Raw genomic sequence first — 20359 nt, 5'->3', positions numbered from 1 at the left:
CTGTGTTTGGAACGCCGATGTACAAGCGGTTCTTTGCTCCGTTTGGGGTGTAAACAAAACGACTGAAAATTGTTAAAAAATACACAAAATATTATCAAAACTTTATTTAACCATAAAAGAAGTGTGTATCAACCATTTTCTAAGCATTTGCAGTTTACTTTTTACAGAATTAGCTTGGTTTTTCGCAAGGTAAGTTCCCCAGACCCTTTAAAATGTTGATATATGTGTATGTATGTATTGCCAAGTTGAATGTATTATTACAAACAATATCAATTAATCTATGTATATGGCTTGGTTTGGATTAGTACGAAGTTTTAGTATAAAACAAGTGGTTTGAGAGGTATCTGAGAACACCCTGTTCGCGTTCCGAATTTTTGGTTTGGGTAAGACCACTTTAATATATTTTACTTGTGCAGGGTTGTCAAGTGTCCGTTCTATTAAATTAATAGTATAAACTTAAAATGTGTACTAAGATCATGATTAAAGATTATATTTTGAGTAATCCGTCAAAATACTTACAAAATAAATATGCATTGTTGCATATCAATCCTTCGTGTACTTATACGGTACACATAAATAATTGTCAAACATGACAACCCTTTATATAATATGTATACTAAATATAGTTTGTTTTTATTTATGTGCAACGTATTTATAATAGCATTGTATATTAACAAATAGTATTAAAATTCTGATTAGGTACCTGACAACCCTAAAAACATAAAATGTACAATAGAAGGCTGAAAATGTGTTCCCTATTACTTTTATTTTGGTCGCAGCTTGTTTGTCGGGTTTTAGACATTCAGGAAATATTTGCAACTTGCAGTTGTATATTATACTGTATAAAGCTAATAGGGTCTTGACCTACATATGCTCGTATGTACATACATATATACATATGTATGTATGTACATATGTAGTAACTGAGCATACTTAAATAAACCCGTTGAAGTTCTCGACTTAACCTAACTTTGTATCAAAATCGATACGTAACCTATAAAATGAGCCCGTGGCAAAATGTTATTCATACATAAATATGTACATATGTATGTATGCATACGAATGCATTCATATTCACTTGTATTCACAGGAACAAGTAATTGTGTTGCTTTGAACATACATATATGTATGTATGTCAGGTATAAATACATACATATGTATATGTGCATGTGTGGGAGTGAAACAGCTATAATAGATATCACACCCAAACGGGTCCTAACTTCCACAAAGCTCTAGCCATCTACATTGTATGTATAAGATGTAAAAATGATTTAAGATTTATTTGAGGGTTAATGCATTAGGGATAATAACAATAGGATTATGAATACAAACAAACATTTGTACATATGAACATATTTATATGTATATACATATGTAAGTATTTCTATATAGTTTTTCAATATCAATTAAGTTTAGAATATGGAAAAGCAGCGCTTGAGTACAAGACCAGTTTTCCCGAGAGAAAAAATCTCTATGTATAATATTGCTTTGACCAACAAATATGGCTGCCACCGCCTCAGTTTTTGTTTGCATCTGTTTTGGTTGTTGCTTTTACGCTTGCTGCTGTATCTTTCGGTTGGTCTCGTACAGCAAAGCCGTCGTGCGGTGTTCGGCACTATGGCGAACTTTTTTTTTATTAAATGAATACATACATACATACATACATACGTATGTATGTAGATGTGTTACACATACATACATATGCATATGTATTTTTACCTCGTATTAACGTCCAATTTCGCTCTCCATTACTCTCTCAAGCTCTCTTGGTTATTGTTTTGAATAGTTCCCCCTTCTTGCCAATGGAAACCCGGTATCGCTCAATGGTCCTTGCCTAGGCGAAGGATCCTGTATGGAAATGAACAACTTCGTACATGTACATACATATATATGCATGTATGTATGTTAATATGTTGCTGATGTCCAGTTTCTGTTGCTTCAAGTTAGCAAAGGCTCGTGTTTTAATTTTATATATGTATGTACATACATACATATTTGCTTTTATCATTCTGTTGCTACATGTTTACAGCAACAGCTGTTTTACATGTAGCTATAGAATAAGTTGTCACCTACATATATGTACATATATACAAATGTACGTGGCTTAAATTTAGTTTAGGTTTTGATAAATGAAAATTACAATAGGTATTCGACGTATCCCCCCCTGAAGTGTCCTAGAGTCATCTCTCTCATTCTCCTATGTAATGCTCTAAGGCCTGCTCACTCTCGCACACGTAGTCAGTTCAGCTCATGGACTGATACATCTATACGCACACACACGCATACAATTGGCAAGCGGGTCACTTACATTAGTACCTTTGTATGCACATACATACATATATCTTTTTAGTTGCTTTGATATAGAACCGTTATAAATCCAGTCTCAATTGGGCGAACGTCGATCCCACGTATGAAGTTCAACAAAGTCCTTAAAGTTTCTCCCCGCACTTTCCACCCCTTGTCCCTAGTTTTAATATAACCCTGCCAACTTGTTCCGAGTCTTTGCTAAGCCGCGTAAAAAACTCTCTTTACAAATGTTACAAGTGAATTGCACCTATGCAATAGTAACGATTTCTTTATTGTTTAGTGAAATTACGTATGTACTTTGTATATACATACATGTGTATGTATATAAATACACTTGAAGATACAATAATGTAGTTAGCTAATTTTGATTATGGGTAAACCTAGGTTTGTCTGAGGTTTCGACGACATAGACAACCTTCAATCGACCCATATCGAAAAGTCAGAGGTTCGCGTGCTCTCTTTTTTTCTCTGCGCTCTCATTATCTTTGCAGCAACGTTGCTCTCGGATTGCCGCGTTTTGTTGTCTGCGTATTACGTTTTTGCCAGCTGGTTTGCCTTAGCGTTCACTTCGTTTTGTGTTCAGTGTTGCCTTGAACCCGTCAGTGAAGTCAAGTTGTTTTCGATTTCTTCGAGTGTAAGAAAATCAAATCAGATAGAAAACATCAAATAAAAAACACCTAGGTTCGAGTGACGCTCAAACATGTAAGTAACTGTATTCATTTGATAAACTCAACTTAACCTCAATTTTATAGACAGTATTTAACAGTTTCCATAGATATACATATGTACATACATATGTATGTATGTATGTATATACATACATACCTAGGTACGTAGAGAAATGGAATGAATTCAATGATTTACGTTACACCCATACAAAACATATTCTTGGTTCATTCATTAGCTCCAAACTTTTATCATCCATTTCTGCCTTCTATGCGCTCTCTTCTCTGCTTTTCCCTCACGTTCGGCACCACACGCACCCGACCGGCCGACCGTCCACCTACTCGTGGAGCGAACAGCATACGGCATAGCAGACTTGCATACATACTTCGTATACATATGTACGTATGTGTACCTTACACACACATGTATATGTGTAGATATGTATACACAATTTTAAAGGTTTAGATATACAGTTAGAAACATGTACATCGATTAATATTATATACATACATATATGTATGTACACATCTTTGGTTTATATTAGACCTTTATAGTGAATTCTATTTTGTTACTCGTACTCTCCGTTCAACTTCATTTTACTCTCGAAAAGGAACGTAATTTCTAAATACAAATGTATGCACATACATGTATGTAATAATGTACATACAAGTGTAAGAAAAAAGGGGATTCTTTTTGTATCAGCTATTCCCTGGCTTAATGCTGATTAATTTTTTTTGTTTCAGTAAGGTCTAAAAATATATAATTTTTAGTCATATAGAATAAAACGCGAAATATTAAAGAAAGCTCTGAAAAGCTTTTGCATGAAAGCTTTCTGTAGTATTGAAAATGCCACAGTAACTTTTTAGTAATATAATAATATCGATATAGTAATATATTTTGAAAAAATGTACAGCATTTATTGATGCATATGTATGTATGTATTCGAACTGATCTTGCTTACAGTACGAATTTACTATTAATAATAAGTAACTATTGAAATTTTTTTTATTACGAATAAAGAAAAATGAATGTATGCATTAAAATTATATAATATTCTATATATTCTATATTATAGTTGAAAATTTCAATGTATTGAACGGAAAAAAATTAATCAAAAACATGATGGAAGTTACTCAAAATATGGAACTGTCGAAACTGCCAACCGATGAGAGTATAATAAAAAGCATAGCTTTGGACAACAACCATGAAGTGGAAGTACTGTCCAGCCCTGGTATGTAAATTTTTTCGAAATATTAAAAAATGTTGTTCGATTTTTGAATTTTTTGCAGATATCACAGCTGCAGCTAAAGAGAACGGAAACTTATCAGTGCCTGAAGTCGAAGAGGTCGATTCCAAATACAACACCAATGAAAATGATTTGGACACAATATCGAAAGATGACGGTGAAGTGGCTTTAATAAAAGATAGTACACAAGAATTAACAGATGAAAATGTTGATAAGTCGGCCTGTGGTGTTAACCGAGAGCGCGATACGGGTAGCGATTTAGATGCGTTACTACATAAAATAAGCTCGATTGTCGACTGCGTTTCTAAGAAGCCTGCTGAAGGACTCTTATCAGAGGAAGCTAAATCTAAAAATCTGGACCAGAGAAATCTAAAAGACGATAGCATAATGGCGAATGAAAATAATAGTACCGAAAATAATGTGGAATCGAACGATACCTCTGAAGGCGACGGCAAAAAAGACATGAATAAAATCGTAAAAATTACAGACGCCAAAGAAGCAAACGTAGTGAAAAAGATCCCCATACAAATAAAAAACGATGTAAAACAGATTCAACTAAAAGAAATATCTCCAGATAGCATCGAATTGAATAATACCGATGCAGTAACAGAAAAAAATGAGCCAGTACCATCCTCCAATGAAGATGTCTTCATGGATGCACTGGAAACCATCAGTTCCTCAGATGATTTCGATGCCTTTGCCAGTCAAGAGTCTAAAAAGTTTAAAAGTACAGATTCTAAGAGTGAAGCAGATTCTTATCATAAAGAATCGAAGCAAAAACATTCCAATGGGCTGGAATTAATTTCGGATGAAAGCTTAGATCAGTTCAACGATGAAAAAGTTGATAAATCCAAAACGGACGTAACATTTATTAATCTTGATTCTTCCGAAGAATGCTTACCGAGCGCTGAAGCTTTGGAGAAAGAAGAGACGAAAATATCTGTCGACTGCCTCGAACAAGATAGTCAAGCGTCTAATCTGCCAGCAGAAGATATGAATAAATTGAAAACTGTTGATGTAGTCGAGTCAGCTCCTATGAAAGCAGATACCGAAACTTCTGTGAACGAATTAAGCATCGAGGCGACGAATGAATTTGAAACGGATGAGAATAAACTTTTAAATTCTGACGATGCTGTTGATGAAAACAAATCGAATGAAGATACTTCAGAAAGGTCTAATGAGGTAGCAGCTTTAAATAAAAATTGGTCGGCAAAGGATTTGGCTAGAACGATAAACAGTAATGATGACAGTACCAAGACAATTCTTGCCTCAGATACTAAGGGAAATGAAGCTGATGAAGCCCATGTATCTGAGGATAAAGAGACGGCGGATAAGATTTCAGAAGCCAAACCTGAAGACGAAATGTGTGTTGGGTCGTCTTCCATTGCCAAAAATGAGAAAAATGAACTACATGCAAAAGACCAAGATTCTGATGATGAAGTAATATTTTTCGAGCCCATTGAAAAAGAGGCAGAAGAAAATAACTCTATTGGTAGTCCTCACACGGAAGAAAAAAATCAGCCATCTTTAACGGTTGATAAAAAAGACGATGAGATTGTGTTGCTGTCTGAGGACGAAGATGAAAATTTGATTCGGAAGAAACCAGGAAAACACACATCCAGCAAAACAGTTGAAAGTGTGAAAAGTAGTGCTGAACCTGAAGCGAATAATGGAGTGAGTCTTGAACCTGTTAAGGCCACGAACTTGAACACTGACAACTCGGACAACGCTTGCGATCAGTTTGAAAAATCAAAATCTTTTGAAAAACTGAAATCAAGTTTAATAGACGATACCAGCAGCAATTCGAGCAGCAATTTGCTATGTCTTTCGAATAAACGAGTGACCCAATCAAATGAAGTTGCCACTACAGAGGTTGATGACGCCGATGTTGAAATTATTCCAGACGAACCTGAAGACGAGCAACTGTATACGAAAATACCCCCACTAAAGCGACTCAGACTAAGCACAGAAGACGACGAGAAAGCGCCATGCCAACCAAATAATAGCTGTTCTTCTGTCGTCAAAGAAGATCAAGATGCTTCTGAAACATCTGGTGTTAAGCGCACATACGAGTTAGTGGATAGTCCCACGCCGAAGGAGGAAACTCCAAACAAGAAAATAAAGACTGATGATTCGGACTCCAATAACTCTAACGACGGCCAATTACACATTGATTTGGATGCGCAAGAAAAGGACGGCGAATTGCCATTAAAGTCACCTGAGCAAGCCCTAAAACAAGAACAAGAGAAAATCGAGCTAAGTAAAAACGACGAACAACAAGATCTAATTGAAGAGATAAAGCCAATTAAGTTGCAGCCTCCGCCAGAGTTGAAGACCGATGTTCCGCCATTGCGCCTAGAGTTTATGAAAACTTTTCGAAAGAGCTTTGACAAAATGACTCGGCACGACTTGGAGGAACTTGTGCTACAAAAGGTTGTCGAAAGCATGCTGGTAAAGAGCGAGTTCGCTGAGTTAAACAGCCAAGTAGAAAAGTACAAGGCTTCAATGGCAACATATCGTCGCAAAATCGCCGAAATCTCCAAACAGTTTCTGGATCTTGACACAGTTCACAAGCGTGTGGTAAAGGATCTTGAAGCCAAGAATGGACAGTTTACGGCACCTGTAAGAATTACCCGAGCCGTTGGGCTGCAGGTCGGTATGTCCGTTAAGAAACCTACCGAGGACACACGCCCGCCAAGCAGTACCGGAGTGAATAGTAGCAACAGCATCGGATCGTTATCAGGTAGCCAAGCACGTACAGGCACATCACCCAAAAATATGGGTTCTCCGCCCAAAAATGTTGGCCCAACATCAAAAAATGTGGGCACATCTTCAATCCGTTCCCCTGTGAGGGGTTCAGTCCCCGCGGCCGCATCTATCGCAACAACAAGACCAGGTCCCCAGCCAAGCTCCAGTCCGAACACATTGCGCAGTGCCTCCCAATTTGGTCCTTATGGTCCGGGTGTAAATAGTTCCGCACCGTCAGTGCGTCGTGGTTGCATGCAAAAGATTACCCCTCAGCGTCCGGGGCCAATAAACAACTCTCATACTCCTGTCAGTAGTAATCAGCCCTCATTAGGTGGTCCGCGGCCGCAGTCAGGGATAACATACACATCCGTTATGCAGGGCAAGACATCGCCAATAAGTAAGCTGCCAGCAAGTACCAGTTCAACTGTGACTGCTGCAGCAGTGGCTGCGGCAACTGCGGCTGTCATACGTTCTCGCAGCATGGGAAGTGCATCATCTGGTAAGGACTTCCAACAGGCGTATGCCACTCAGAAGCAGCAGCAGCAGCAACAACAACAGCAGCAGCAACAACAACAAATGAACAACCAGTAAGTTATTAATAAATATACATATATTTACTTTGTTGTTAAACCTGTTCGGAAATATATACTCATCAGTCATCCTGTGTGTCCACATCAGATTGATCGATAGCATATAGTATTGCATTACTAACAACCCTTTATTAATTACAGACTGCGCAATAATCAGCAATACAAGTTGGGTCCAAAGGTCCCTGCAAAAGTTCGATTGCCTGTGGGTGGTACCGTCTCTGTCCCCGTATCGAATACTCAAGCCTATAGTCAGCCCAATTTGACACCTGCCAAACCCAAAGAAAAGGCAGTAATTGATTTGACCGACGAGGATGATGCAGCAGCTGCTGCTGCTGCTGCTGCGGATGCTACTTCTCGGCTAAGGCAAACCCCTAATGTCACGATAAAACGCTCTGTTCAAGCGTCGGTCACAGCGCTTCAAGGCGGAAATGTGCGTCCGGTGGCCGGCAGTGTGGTGCGTGTATCCCCGCTAAATATGCCACGTGCCAATGCTGTGGCGCGTCAGATTGTGAATACCGTCAACTCCCAAGGTATGTACGGCTATTATTAACATTTGTATTATCTTTAAAAATATTTAAAAAGTGTTGAATTGAAATAAGTTTACCAGCGAACTTTAAAACATTTATTCTTCTCTATAGCTCCACGCCCCACAATTGGCTCCAATGTGACCATGCAAATACGATCAGAGAATGTCCCGCCTAGTTCGACACGACTGCGCTACTCGCATCCGGCACCGCTGCCCACTTCACCTGCCCAACCCTTTAATCCTGCATGGAAAATGCCGCCATCTCGACCCGTCATCCGAATCAGTTTACACGACAGCGGCATTGTAATTTCGTGGACACTAGAGGATACCACAAATCGCTTTTCTAACTGCGTCACTTACCAAATTTACGCTTACCAAGAAACCATCCACGAGCCTAGCACTGACTCTTGGAGGCATGTGGGCGATGTGAAGGCAATGCTCTTGCCCATGGCAGTGACGCTGAATCAGTTCCAGGAGAACCAGCGATACTATTTTGCGGTACGAGGGGTCGACTGCCATCAACGTTATGGTCCATTCAGTCTACCAAAGACATGGAACTAAATATTTTGGTCCGTCGATATTGTTTTATTGCCGTGACGACGCGTTAATTTGTGGTTAATTTATTTATATTTAGGCTTGTTCTGTTTTCCAATTTCAATATTTAAAATATGTTTGAAGAATAAGCGTTTATCTGAAATTTATAAAGTAATGCTGTTAATCCTAGAAACAAAACGTGTTTTTTCGGAATTCCGAACAGGCCTAAATGAAATGCCCATTTTTTTGCTTCGAATCTACAAGTACGAGTATCTGCTCTAAATTCAAAATATTAACGTATTCATAATTTGTTCCTTAAGTAAAAAATAAATAATTTAAAAAAAACACAAGCAAACCACATAAAATAGTACCAGTAATCGTCTTCAATTTTTAATTCATTTTAGCATATGCAAGACTCAAATTTTAATATATAAATTCTTTATGGAATTAAAAAAAACAATATTTATATTAAACAACAATTATACATCTACATAGAAAACTAAGTAAATGGCGTTTAGACGTTAAGAAATGCGAAAAGTATAGAAGAAAGTGTTTTAAGTATAATGTCTAAACCCAATAACAATAAATGAATAAATTACCCTTGAAGAAAACAAACCGTGCGAATTAAAATTAGTCCTATATTTAGAATAAACAATTTTTAAAAGAAATTCAGTTTTATTTTAAAATACTGCGAAATCGGCCTGCAGATTTGTCCACAACAGCTTTATTAAATATTATTTTGTTTAACAAAATTTACATTTCGTTGTGTTTAAACAGCAAAGTTTCTTTTTTGTTACCCCATATGATTTGCATGCTTTTGAAAATACTGCACTTTTTAGAAAGTGTATACAAGTATACACATACTACTTGTATACTATGTATGGTATTCTTGAATATGGATTTGTTGGCCCTAATAATTATACTGTGTACATTTTGTATTCATAGCAGAGTTGTTGAAAATAAGTAATTAACACATACATAGATATGCCAATTTGTGGGGTCACTTAAATCGCTGATCGATCTAATGGACACAATGGCAATGAATCTTAAGCACTTGACATTGGCGTGGCAAGGGGCTGGTGGGTCGGTCGCTCGATACAAATGGGTGTTGGTGGCAACGAAAGTTTCGCTGACATTTCTGTTCACTCAAGCGGGGTAAGGATAGGGGCGGTAACTTGCAGTATCCATATCAATGCATATTCATATATCTAGTATGTGTTTGTGTTTTATGACATAATCGTGTGCTAGTTGCTAAGGCGGCCAGGCAGTCTCTAGTGTGCCATGTGCCTGACCAGCAATTTGAGCACCCGCCGAAAAACCTTGACATTAGGCGCTAGTGCAACGTTGCACGTCTGTATAGACATGAGTGTATGTTTGTGTGTGCACGTGGGGAGTGGATGGTTAAGGGTATTTGTTGTTAGAGAAGTCGTGAAATTGCCTTCTGGTACACGTGCGCGCATTTGGAAATACATTTCAAGTGAGCATTTCTAATACCCTGTACATAAAGGGTAAATTGGAATACTAGTTTAGTGCGAATGTATGTAACAAGCAGCTAGGATGCGTGACGATTTAGTGTGTATTTTTGTGACGAACTCCCCCCCCCCCCCCCCATTCCACCGTTATAAGTGACATTCCCGTAATTCTATGAATTTTTAACTCAACTTGGTATTACATCCTTATTGTTGGTTGGGCTTGACTCTGTACTGCACACATACACAAGTACATTGTCTCGCGTAGACACCCATTTTATTGAACGACGACCTATGCACGTGTTATTTATTTTTGATTTGATGAATTTTATTTAATTAATTCAGTTTAAATATTAATTGAAAAAAAAATACATTTTAAATTGTTTATTTTTTTTTTTTTAGGGGAGTGTATAAGAGCTGAGCCCACGCGACTCTAGTATTCATTTTTCAAATAAATCAGTTCAAAACTGTTGACATGTGTATCATTTTGAGATTATCTCACTCGAATGGTCTTAACATGTCTAGAATAGTTGGGTAGTTACTCGCTGTGAATCGGTAGCAAAGTCTGCTAGCATAGACCTACAGATGCCTTTGTTTTTAGTATTTTGAGCTATCAAAATCTGTAATCCACCAATTATGCATATTTAATGAATTGAAAATATAATCACACAAGGTATACAGACATAAAACACAATAATATGTAATAAACCTATCTAAATATCTAGATATATTAAATTCTTATGGGGCGTTATATGAATAGCCATTGCACACACACTACCCCCCTCACACACACACATCTACCGCCTTGCAATAACATAACAAAAGCACAGATGTTTTCATAGCTGCAACTTGAAGGAATTTGCGTTTCATTCATCTTTGATGCGCTCAATGCGAGAGGTAACGGACCTGCGACTGCGCAAAATTTTGTAGACCTCTCTTACTCATGTGGCACGGCAACACTGACCATGTTAGTAGCTACTGTTTGAGGCTACTGTTTTACTCCTGCGATTTAGCGTTCATTCCATCGCCGTGCGCGCTATTTAAAGGTTGTCGTTGTGGGGTCTGTGCGGCACGGCATCAAGCTACAAGATATGGCGGTAAAAGACCATTTGTTCGCTTAGTATTCACACAGTTTCGATTCCAGTTCGGAACTTATTTGCGTGATTTTTACGGCGTTCTTTGTGTGCGTAGATGAGTTTCTTACAAAAATTTGAAGTGTATACATATGTTAATTAATAATGATAATCTTGTAATAATGTGATCCTGATACAAACAATTCGCTTTTCAACTTCAAATAAATAAATATTCAAGTTTTATTGTTCAAAGCGCATAAATGATATATTAAAAATATAAATACAAATATTAAGCTTAAATCACATTATCGATTACACGAAACTCATTTAAAGGTCTGTAGAGCCTTTTGTGTGTAACAAAAAAATTTATATATACATATTTATATATAAAACCACTGTCCAAGCCCCTGCCTTACCTAGTTTCGTGCCACTTTGGGAGTGTGTGTATGTGTGTATGTATATGTATGTTAATTAAATTACCGTTATGTGTGCTTTGCAACACCACCATCGACATCGACATAAATACCAAGCCACAATAAAACAAGACACAAATACCAACACACAATCTCCCTCTATGGCAGTAATTATAAAAAACAAAACCAAGAGTAGCCGCAATAGCAACAACAACAAACACACAGTGAGGGCCAACACATGAGCAATCGTGTACATCAAATAGAAATCCACTTCTATAACATGGCCATGTCCAATGCCCTAAGAGCCGCAAACGTCTGACGTTCAATGGTACTTTGGGGCTCATTTGCTTGATGTGTGTAGAAGGATGTATTTGAATATACTATATAGTCGGAATAGTGTGTGTGCCCTGCCCATTTGCACGTAGCGGTTTACTATTATTAAGCGCCTTATTGTACACCAATGAGTGCGCGCGTAAGTATGCTATGTTTTTCGATTGGTGGGCTCGCCACGAGCTTCGCTCACAGACTAGTATCTCCAACATATTGAATACAACTTTTCGTTAATATGGCAAATGAACTATGCGTTAAATAATGAAGGGCGATATTCATGGTATGATGATGGTAGATAGGAACTTAAATATGCTTCTAAAACCAATGCCACGGTTGGAATATTTAGATTGTTGCAATACCATTTCGTTTTAGAATAGCAAATGTTGACCAATAATTTCCAATATTTGTTTTTATCGAGGTAATTTGATTTTTGTTTTAAACAATTGAAGATGAATGTTGTTTTTAATTGAATCATGAATATTTTGATTGATTCTTTTGTTTTTATTTTATAGAGCATTTTATCTTTAATTTAATAATTTTATTTGAAAAAAATCGAATCTAATATTTACTCAGATCAAGACGAATTTTATAATGGAAAATATATTCAGTTTTAAGGCTTCAAAACTATGTCGCCTAGTGTATTTATTTCAAGTTCCAGCTACCATGGGAAAACATTTACTATGTGTTCTTCTTACAACATTGAACAGAAAGGTACTTTATAAAGGATCCTGCAAGTTACTTTGTTCAATTAAGTTGCAAATTGGCAACCTTTCGATGTGAAATAAGCTTAGACCTGAAGCGTCGTAAAAGTTATGGCACTTTATTCTGCGTTGTGTAGGGCTATGTTCCTCACACAGGAAAATATACATGCAATTATCAGCTAGTTGACAGAGTTTACATTATGTCAAATGAATATATAGTATATACATATATTTTGAATGTGAACACCACAAAAAACACACGTATTTGCTTATTAAAGACAGAAATATGCAAATGTGTAAACACCAGCATAAATGCGCTCTAATAGTAGGAGCGTTTCGAATTCAGTATTGATTATCAGTTTTGCATACTAATATGGTTTCCCATTGGCCAATCGCAAACATATACAAATGGTAACAAGGAAGTTAGAAAACAAACAAAGCGACCACACAAACGACGAGCTCACGAGGTCTGTGTGAGAAATATTTGGAACCCCTGATTGAACTATTTTTAATGCAACAGCAGCTACAATTTCTTCTTGGAAAATAATGACATTCTGCAAATATTGAATATTCTAAGGTTAAGTAAGTTAAAAAAAACAAAAACAATCCTACACGGGTTGGTTTAGTTTTCAGAAAATTTTTGCAGACTGCAATGAAATAGTATACTTGAATTAATGTATACGGCTAATATAAGGTTAAGAAATGGGGCGTAAGGCCAAAACACTATCAGTATAGCCCATTTATACAAAAGTTTGCACACGCACACAAACATATGTATGTATGTATATATGTATGTACATTTACATTCATACGTACATTTGCAAATATTGCTGTGCGGTTGTTGTGTTTGCTATTTGTCGTGGACGCCATGGCAGCTGTTCTTGACTGCCTGACTGCCTCAGCCCTTCTAAAGGCTCACTATCCATTTTTACAAAAAAAAGAGGCACAGACAGGCTTGCTTTATGTGTGTGCTTGAACATGTAAGTATGTATGTATGTATGTGTGCGCATGCTTGTAGTGACGGTCCGACGTAGGTGTCTTGTCGATTTGCCAGGCGGCCCATTAAAGACTTTTGTCTGACAATTGAGGAGGAGGCGGTTTGACATGCGGGCCATGTCGGCCATAGGCTTGGTTGCCGCTTGTTTTGTTTGGATTGTTCTTTTTTCTATTTCCAGTTTAGTTTATTTCAATCGGTTAGCGTGCAAGTTTGTTAGTTTTTCCATTGCCGGCTACCATGGTTGCCTTCATACATTTCCGTTGCAGTCATAAAAGCGAACAGCTGATAAGAACACACCCAAACAAATACAGTTAGCACACATACATACATAACCTATGTACATGTATGGAACTCTTTATAAATAGACATTACACCCATTTAGGACATGATTTTATGAACGTAAAGAGTATAAATAGATCTCCAGAATTTTCCATCGGAAGGTTAGTAGAAAAATGAATTCGGTTTCGAATTAGGACAACATACGGATAGGATTTTCCTACATTTTCTTACAAAAATTAACCGTTTCTGAGCTTAGCAATAAAATAAGTGCTCTACGCGCGATTATTTTCAAACGACAGCTTTGTACATGCCAATAAATATACAATGTTCAATGTTCATATATGTATCTACATATAATATTGAGGCAACATAGGTTGGAGAACTCTGATAAACAGCAGTGAATAGTTCCAATCAAAAATGAAGCAAATTCAACAACAAATCGAACAGAGGAAATTAATCAAGAATGCACATTTAAGCAATCTGAATAGCTAAAACAATTAAATATCTAGAATAATACAGATACTGCTACACTTATTGTTTTAACAAAAAATGATTGTGGCTATTGGTTTTCGAACAGCAATTTCGACAGTGCCTTTTGGTATATGTGTGTATGTGCGCGTGAGGGACCCTTGATTGATGGAAGCACATGGTTGAAACGAAACAGAATTTGTAGCGGAAATGAAATATAGGAAGTGTTTAAAGCCAGCACACATAACACTCAAACTTACTTATATCTGGCAAACATATACTGACGTGCGTTCGCAATATTAATGATATTGATGTTTGTACATATACATAAACGCAATATGACAGCGGCAATCGAATAAAACGGCAGGCTTGCACCATAAGGTGAAACACATTTATATGAATGTCTCTGCATATGTAAGCATAAGCAATAAAAATTTGTTATTTATTTCTAGGCGTAAGCAAACCACAAGAATAACAGATACATACTCATATTTATATACGTGCCAAGTCCATTGTATACGTATGTACACATGTATGTACATACATATATAGAAAATTGAAAGTCAGCAAAATAAAGGAAGAGAAAAGAAGAGAAGTTGAGAAAAGCTGCAAAGATAGCACGTTTTCGTGCCACATAAAGTACGTTCATATACATACTATATATATGCAGGCAAATCCCCGAGAAACACTTAAGGCATAAATCTAAACTCAATCGCTCAAGAAGGTAGCAAAGGCAACAACAACATTAACAACATCAGCGAGAACAGCCAAAAAACACGACAAAGACAAACGACGCGTGCGAAAATAGCTATGGGTCTGATGGCAAATACATTCTCATCCTCAGTCTTAGATTCAACATCAGCATCAGCATAATCATCATCAGCATTATCTCAACTACCGACGTTGCCGTTTGTTGACTTAGCCCGTGGCCCGATATGTAAGCCTCCAAAAATGTACACATATATACATATATAAATATATATGTACTTGGCCATGTTTCGGCATGACTAGCAGAACTCAAGGATGAGGCTAGCACAACGGACAGAAATCAAAGCCGAATAGCAAAAAATGAGCAACGTCTGAACAAACAAACAAACGACAGCAGCAACAACAGCACCAGAAACCAACATACTACATATTACTATATGTATATATAACAGTTGAACCATAAACTAAATGTTGACAACATCTTCTCCTGCCGAAAGCGTCCACGCCTGGTTATAGAAAAATATCATGGCACGGTAAGTCTAATACTTTTATACCCAGATTATTTGTTGCTTTTGTAAATAAAGTTTTTACATTTATATTCTTCAATTGGCCAGCGTAAGAAAATATTTCGGTCATTACTTTCTGAAGAATAAGGTGCAAAAACGCGTTAATTCTGGAGCGAGCCAATGAATTATAAAAATAGGGAATAAGTTCAGTTTTACTATAAATTAAAACAATATATTAAAAGGGTAGATTTAAGCGATATCATTGCTGCTGTCAATTCAATAAATGGTTTACTAAAAATTTTTATACCCTGTACCCGTCCGAGAAAGGACGAGTTTATTTTGTTTTTTTGGAATTCCCATTGCTCACAAGCCAAGTCAATGTGATTAACTCAAAATATTAATTTTGGCGTCTGCCCTTTTGGAAAAGCAGAAAAAGGTTGAAAAATCAGTTGCAATTTGTTGTGTTAATATCGGGCTTCTATTCTTCACTTCACTTTTATATTGTGATGTCCCTCCTCAGTCAACGCTTAAAGCAAATTGAATAATTCATAAATGCGTTAAACTGAATTACCCCCACTTTGTGTGCCTCTTGTATGATTTATTAAACGTATGGTACCTTTTTGCAGTACACATATAAAAGCAGTATTTGAATTCCAAGGTACATCTAATGGATGTAAGTTACACTTACATATATACTATATGTTGTTTTTAACGATATTTCAAACCGTGTGGGTTGTTGGTTCAGGAATACCGTTTATTAACTAGTATCAGAAATATTTTGCATATATATGTTAAGAGTGCCGATTGGGAGTCTCGCTGCATTATTTAAATATTGCTTAGCTTACATGTCAGTTAAATTTCAATTCAATATTAAGTTAATTTTTAGCAACATGAATAAAGCAGGAAGCCCGATTAGGTAGAAAAATATGAAAAATATATGCTTTGAGCACTGAATTTAATGAATAAAGTAGAATACTGTAAGCGAATACCTGTAAAATCATGGCTTTCACCCTTGCTGGCTCTTTTAATTTGACAGATATCGAAATGTTAAAGCATGATCGGACTTCTATAGCATTTATCCGCCAAGCTACAACGCAAGTCAGTGAATGTTTTAGTTAGTAATTATTAATGTGATTTTAAATTTTTTCATATTTGGAATACATGTTTTTTTTTAATGCTACACCAACTGGCATGAACAACAGTTGACATTGGCCTTAAATTATGATGGCCATTCCGGGCAAACAGTTTCCATGGCCTCACAGCGAGGTAGCACGGACTAAAAAGTTGAAAATTTACTAAATGGTCAGGCTCAGTGAAGCTTAATGGTTCTACGCTGTTGCTTGGGGCTGATTAAACATTAACATTGGCAGGTTGGGTTTGACGCATTTTGCTGCTGTACTATATGGCTTCTTTGCTTCTTGTGTGCTGTCATCTGAGCTCGGGTTTCAACTGCGTCGCTATCGCTTCAATTCATTACCTTGGCAATCTAGAGCATGACAGTTGTTGCTATTTCCAGACATATGTATTTTACTCCTTTGGGCACTCAAAATAATTTTGTCATTGTGTTTTTGCAGACAACAAAATAATTTTTTAACGGAATTTGCCATTTCCCATTGCCCTCGGGCGGGCCTAAACAGCCTGCTTCTCCCTTCAACCATCCGCTGAATCATAGTCAATGAAAAATTGCTTGTCATTAATCTTATTCCACGAAAATAAAAAGTAATCCAGCGCAGAAGCTGTTTTTGGCTGTGCCGAGACTATACTATATATACAAGTAGTTAATTGCACGCTATGGATAGGGATATCTTCCCAAATGTAACTGGTTTATCAATGTACATGTATTAATTTTTTTGCTACCTTTGTCATGTTTGATCAAATTATACTTACTATATAGATTAACCTCTTCGCTTTGTTTGTTTATGTGCCCATACTACATATATGTATTGTATTACACATTCTCCCTTCTTGTTGTTGCACATTTTAAAGTTCCATTAAATACAGGGTACCTATGGGAGTTTTCAGCAAACGAATACCCGTTTACATAAAATTAAACAACGAAACAAATTGTTCTATCAAGGGCGTGTAATGTTTGACAATGCAAAGATTAAATTAATTATAAACCCATATACGTGCGTGTATATGTTGTCGTTAGGTATTATGAACAATGCTTACATATGTATACACAAATTTTCGTTACAAATTTTTAAAGAAAATTTGCAAGGGAATTAGGTTTATACAGCCGAGTGTGTGAAGAATAGCTGGCATACAGACATAATTGGTTGAAATTGCAATGGAAGTCAATGAAAGACAGTCTGATTTACCTACTTGTATAATGGCATTAGTATCTGAATTAGTATGACTTTAAAGAAAGTCATAGTAAATGCTGCCATGTTCTAATAACACACACACACGTACAATGCATTATATATACACATAATTCCCTCGGGAGTCTCACGCATAAACACCATTATAGATTTCAGTGGAAGTGGGTGGTGACCAGAGTTGATGGAGGGCAGGTAGGTCTTTGGGCTTTTTGTTGGGTTTTGGGGTTGGATTATTATCGGCATTCAACTGTACGCCTTTGCATTCAGTCCGTGTTGCACTTTGTCATTGTACGGCTGCCAGATAAGATATAAGGTATCCCTATTTTGCTTTGTAAGTTATATTGTCCGCATATTTCATTTCTTACTCATTTCTCTCTCGACTATGTGTGTCTACGTTTTAAGTGCACTTGAAATGCAATTGTATAGACTTAATATTTACAAGACTATAGTATTTCGCATAATTCATTCGATTGATTTCAAGTGCTGTGTGTCATCAGAATTCCTTTCCAAGTGCCCAACTGCACTTTCTGCTTGGTAACCGCAATGTTTGTTGATCAATCTGCAAGCACAACCATACATACACACTATACATGATTTGGCATGTGCAATACTTGTAAAACGGATTGGGTGCATGTTTCGAACTCAGCTTAACAATCATTAAAAAAATGTTTCCTTATGCAAATTTCAATTTCAGTGGAGACTTTCGTATTTACCCACATAGAAATATCAGGGCAACTTTTGTCATGGCCAACAATTAAGGCCGTCGCCATTTATAGCTCTGCAAAGTATGCAATGAATATTTCAGTGGTTGCTTTTCGGATCTCCTTTAGGGAATAAGAGATTGGCGTGCCTAAAAAGGGAAACAAATACTGACCCTAATGCAAATAAAAAATATCAGTACGAAAAACCTTGTTCTGGGAAACTAGAATTTAGCTTCCAGTACTCACAAGTTAATGAAATGAAGCGTCAAGCCCATTGAAGCCATTTCAAACCAAAGTTGTGTGTTGTTCCTAAAATAAAATTGACAACAACATATGACTACCTTTTCGTAAGCCTGGTAAACCCGTTTCCTTCGGTACTTGCTCGTAAAGCGTCGCGGATGCGAGAGAGAAACGCAAGTTAAATAAACGCCTTGAAACATCTGAAAGACCAGCGCTTGCCCTCGATTGATTTTTTTTTGACTTCTGTCCCTTTTCCTGACGCTATGCCTTGCCTGCTTGTTTGGTGAGCAGAAAGTGAAAAGTCTAAGCTGAACAGAAACTGCTAGCTCAACAATCGCCGTTGAAATGCATTGAAGCGTTGTTTCGACACGAAAAGTTTCAAACAAGACCAGAAAGGGACCCACCATTTTAAAATGAACGTGTTCCTTTTTATCGTCATTGCGCAAATAAAGTCCTTAAGCTTAATGAAGACATTTATACGGTTACATGCGAGAGTGAGATATCTGAAATGTTTTCTTTGTGCGACGCAAATAATTAAGCTGTGGGCTTTGAGCTGGAAAATGGATGTAATTAATAATGCACAAATCGTAATTAAATACATTTATTTCGAAATATAATAGCAATTATGCAATACTTTGGAAGTTCTAAAAATGAACATACTAAGCATTTTCTGTGTGCTCTTAAGTAAAACTATGAGTTTCATATTTTATGTTATTTTATATTAACTACCTACAAGCATCATTCAAACACTTTGTGCAAGTACTTAATAATTATAAAGTGAAAAATCGCATTACATGATGTATGAAAGCAGACTGTCGACCCAATTATTTGCAATAATCACGCCTACTAATTATAAATAATTAATATACATAGCTTGCTAGCTACTTCATCGTATTATTGGAGCAAAAGGAAAGCATCGGCGGATTAAATACCGCTGCGACTAGACGACCCTTTAAAACACCACCAAAGTCTGCAAAATTCACACATATTTTAAGTGTCTACTAAACACAAACTAAAGTACAGGCGCATATACTATATATACTCATACACTTAGGCCGAAGTCGGTGTCTGGTTGCTGGTGAACAGAAGGACTCATTATAAAGAAAAACAAATTGTAGCAAACATTTCAAAGCGTAATTTTGAATTTAAAATCTCGGTTAACGCAAAGAGACCGCCGGTTCAACTTTTAGTAGGGGTGGCGGCTGCCACTTATTTGTCCCTAAGTTGCCTCCTCCTTTATAACGCGTAAAGCAGCAGTATCGTTGGACGAGAGGAAACTGCCTGACTGCTCATTATTTGAGATTTTAAAACTGTGCTTGCGGTTAAATTAACGCAATTTATATGAATTTATGTCCTTAAATTCCGTAGTGCTGCATTGGCGTCTGTTTTCCGTCTTTTGTTTTTGTCTCCATAAACTTTTTCTATTGTTGTTCTGATGCTAGCCTGTTCAATTCCATCAAAGTCGCAAGGGAATTGTTCATGATGTGAGCATGCTTTGAGCATTTGATGGGGGGCAGCCTGTTTGAGCGTTGA

At 36.8% G+C, this 20359-nt stretch overlaps 2 protein-coding genes across 3 annotated transcripts in view; both read left to right on the top strand.

Annotated features, from left to right (window-relative positions):
* The first annotated feature begins 58 nt into the window (after nt 1–58).
* On the top strand, nt 59–9021 carry LOC115625939 (activating transcription factor 7-interacting protein 1). Of its 2 annotated transcripts, none has more exons than XM_030521178.1 (5): nt 59–189; nt 4049–4204; nt 4263–7554; nt 7699–8087; nt 8196–9021. In XM_030521178.1, the coding sequence occupies exons 2-5, from the start codon at nt 4093–4095 to the stop codon at nt 8642–8644; spliced, it is 4242 nt and encodes a 1413-aa protein (XP_030377038.1). In that variant the 5' UTR covers nt 59–189; nt 4049–4092; the 3' UTR covers nt 8645–9021. The 2 variants fall into 2 exon arrangements, with proteins under 2 accessions (XP_030377038.1, XP_030377046.1); XM_030521186.1 differs by lacking the exon at nt 59–189 and adding an exon at nt 2916–3009.
* A 6300-nt stretch (nt 9022–15321) lies between these two features.
* Nucleotides 15322–20359, top strand: part of LOC115628490 — a 42853-nt gene continuing 37815 nt past the window's right edge. Inside the window, exon 1 of the mRNA XM_030524633.1 lies at nt 15322–15588. The gene's annotated coding sequence lies outside the window, so the exon portion shown is untranslated. The remainder of the gene's footprint in view (nt 15589–20359) is intronic.

The sequence above is a fragment of the Scaptodrosophila lebanonensis genome, unplaced genomic scaffold (assembly GCF_003285725.1).
Source record: "Scaptodrosophila lebanonensis strain 11010-0011.00,11010-0021.00 unplaced genomic scaffold, SlebRS2 tig00000001-arrow-pilon, whole genome shotgun sequence".
Taxonomy (NCBI): domain Eukaryota; kingdom Metazoa; phylum Arthropoda; class Insecta; order Diptera; family Drosophilidae; genus Scaptodrosophila; species Scaptodrosophila lebanonensis.
The sequence above is the reverse complement of the archived record's forward strand: the minus strand, read 5'-3'. Positions and strand labels throughout refer to the sequence as shown.

Coding starts and splice junctions, on each gene's coding strand:
- LOC115625939 (XM_030521178.1), top strand. CDS start 4,093: ATGATGGAAGTTACTCAAAATATGGAACTGTCGAAACTGCCAACCGAT. Junction 7,555..7,698: donor CAACAACAAATGAACAACCA/GTAAGTTATTAA, acceptor TATTAATTACAG/ACTGCGCAATAATCAGCAAT. Junction 8,088..8,195: donor GAATACCGTCAACTCCCAAG/GTATGTACGGCT, acceptor TCTTCTCTATAG/CTCCACGCCCCACAATTGGC.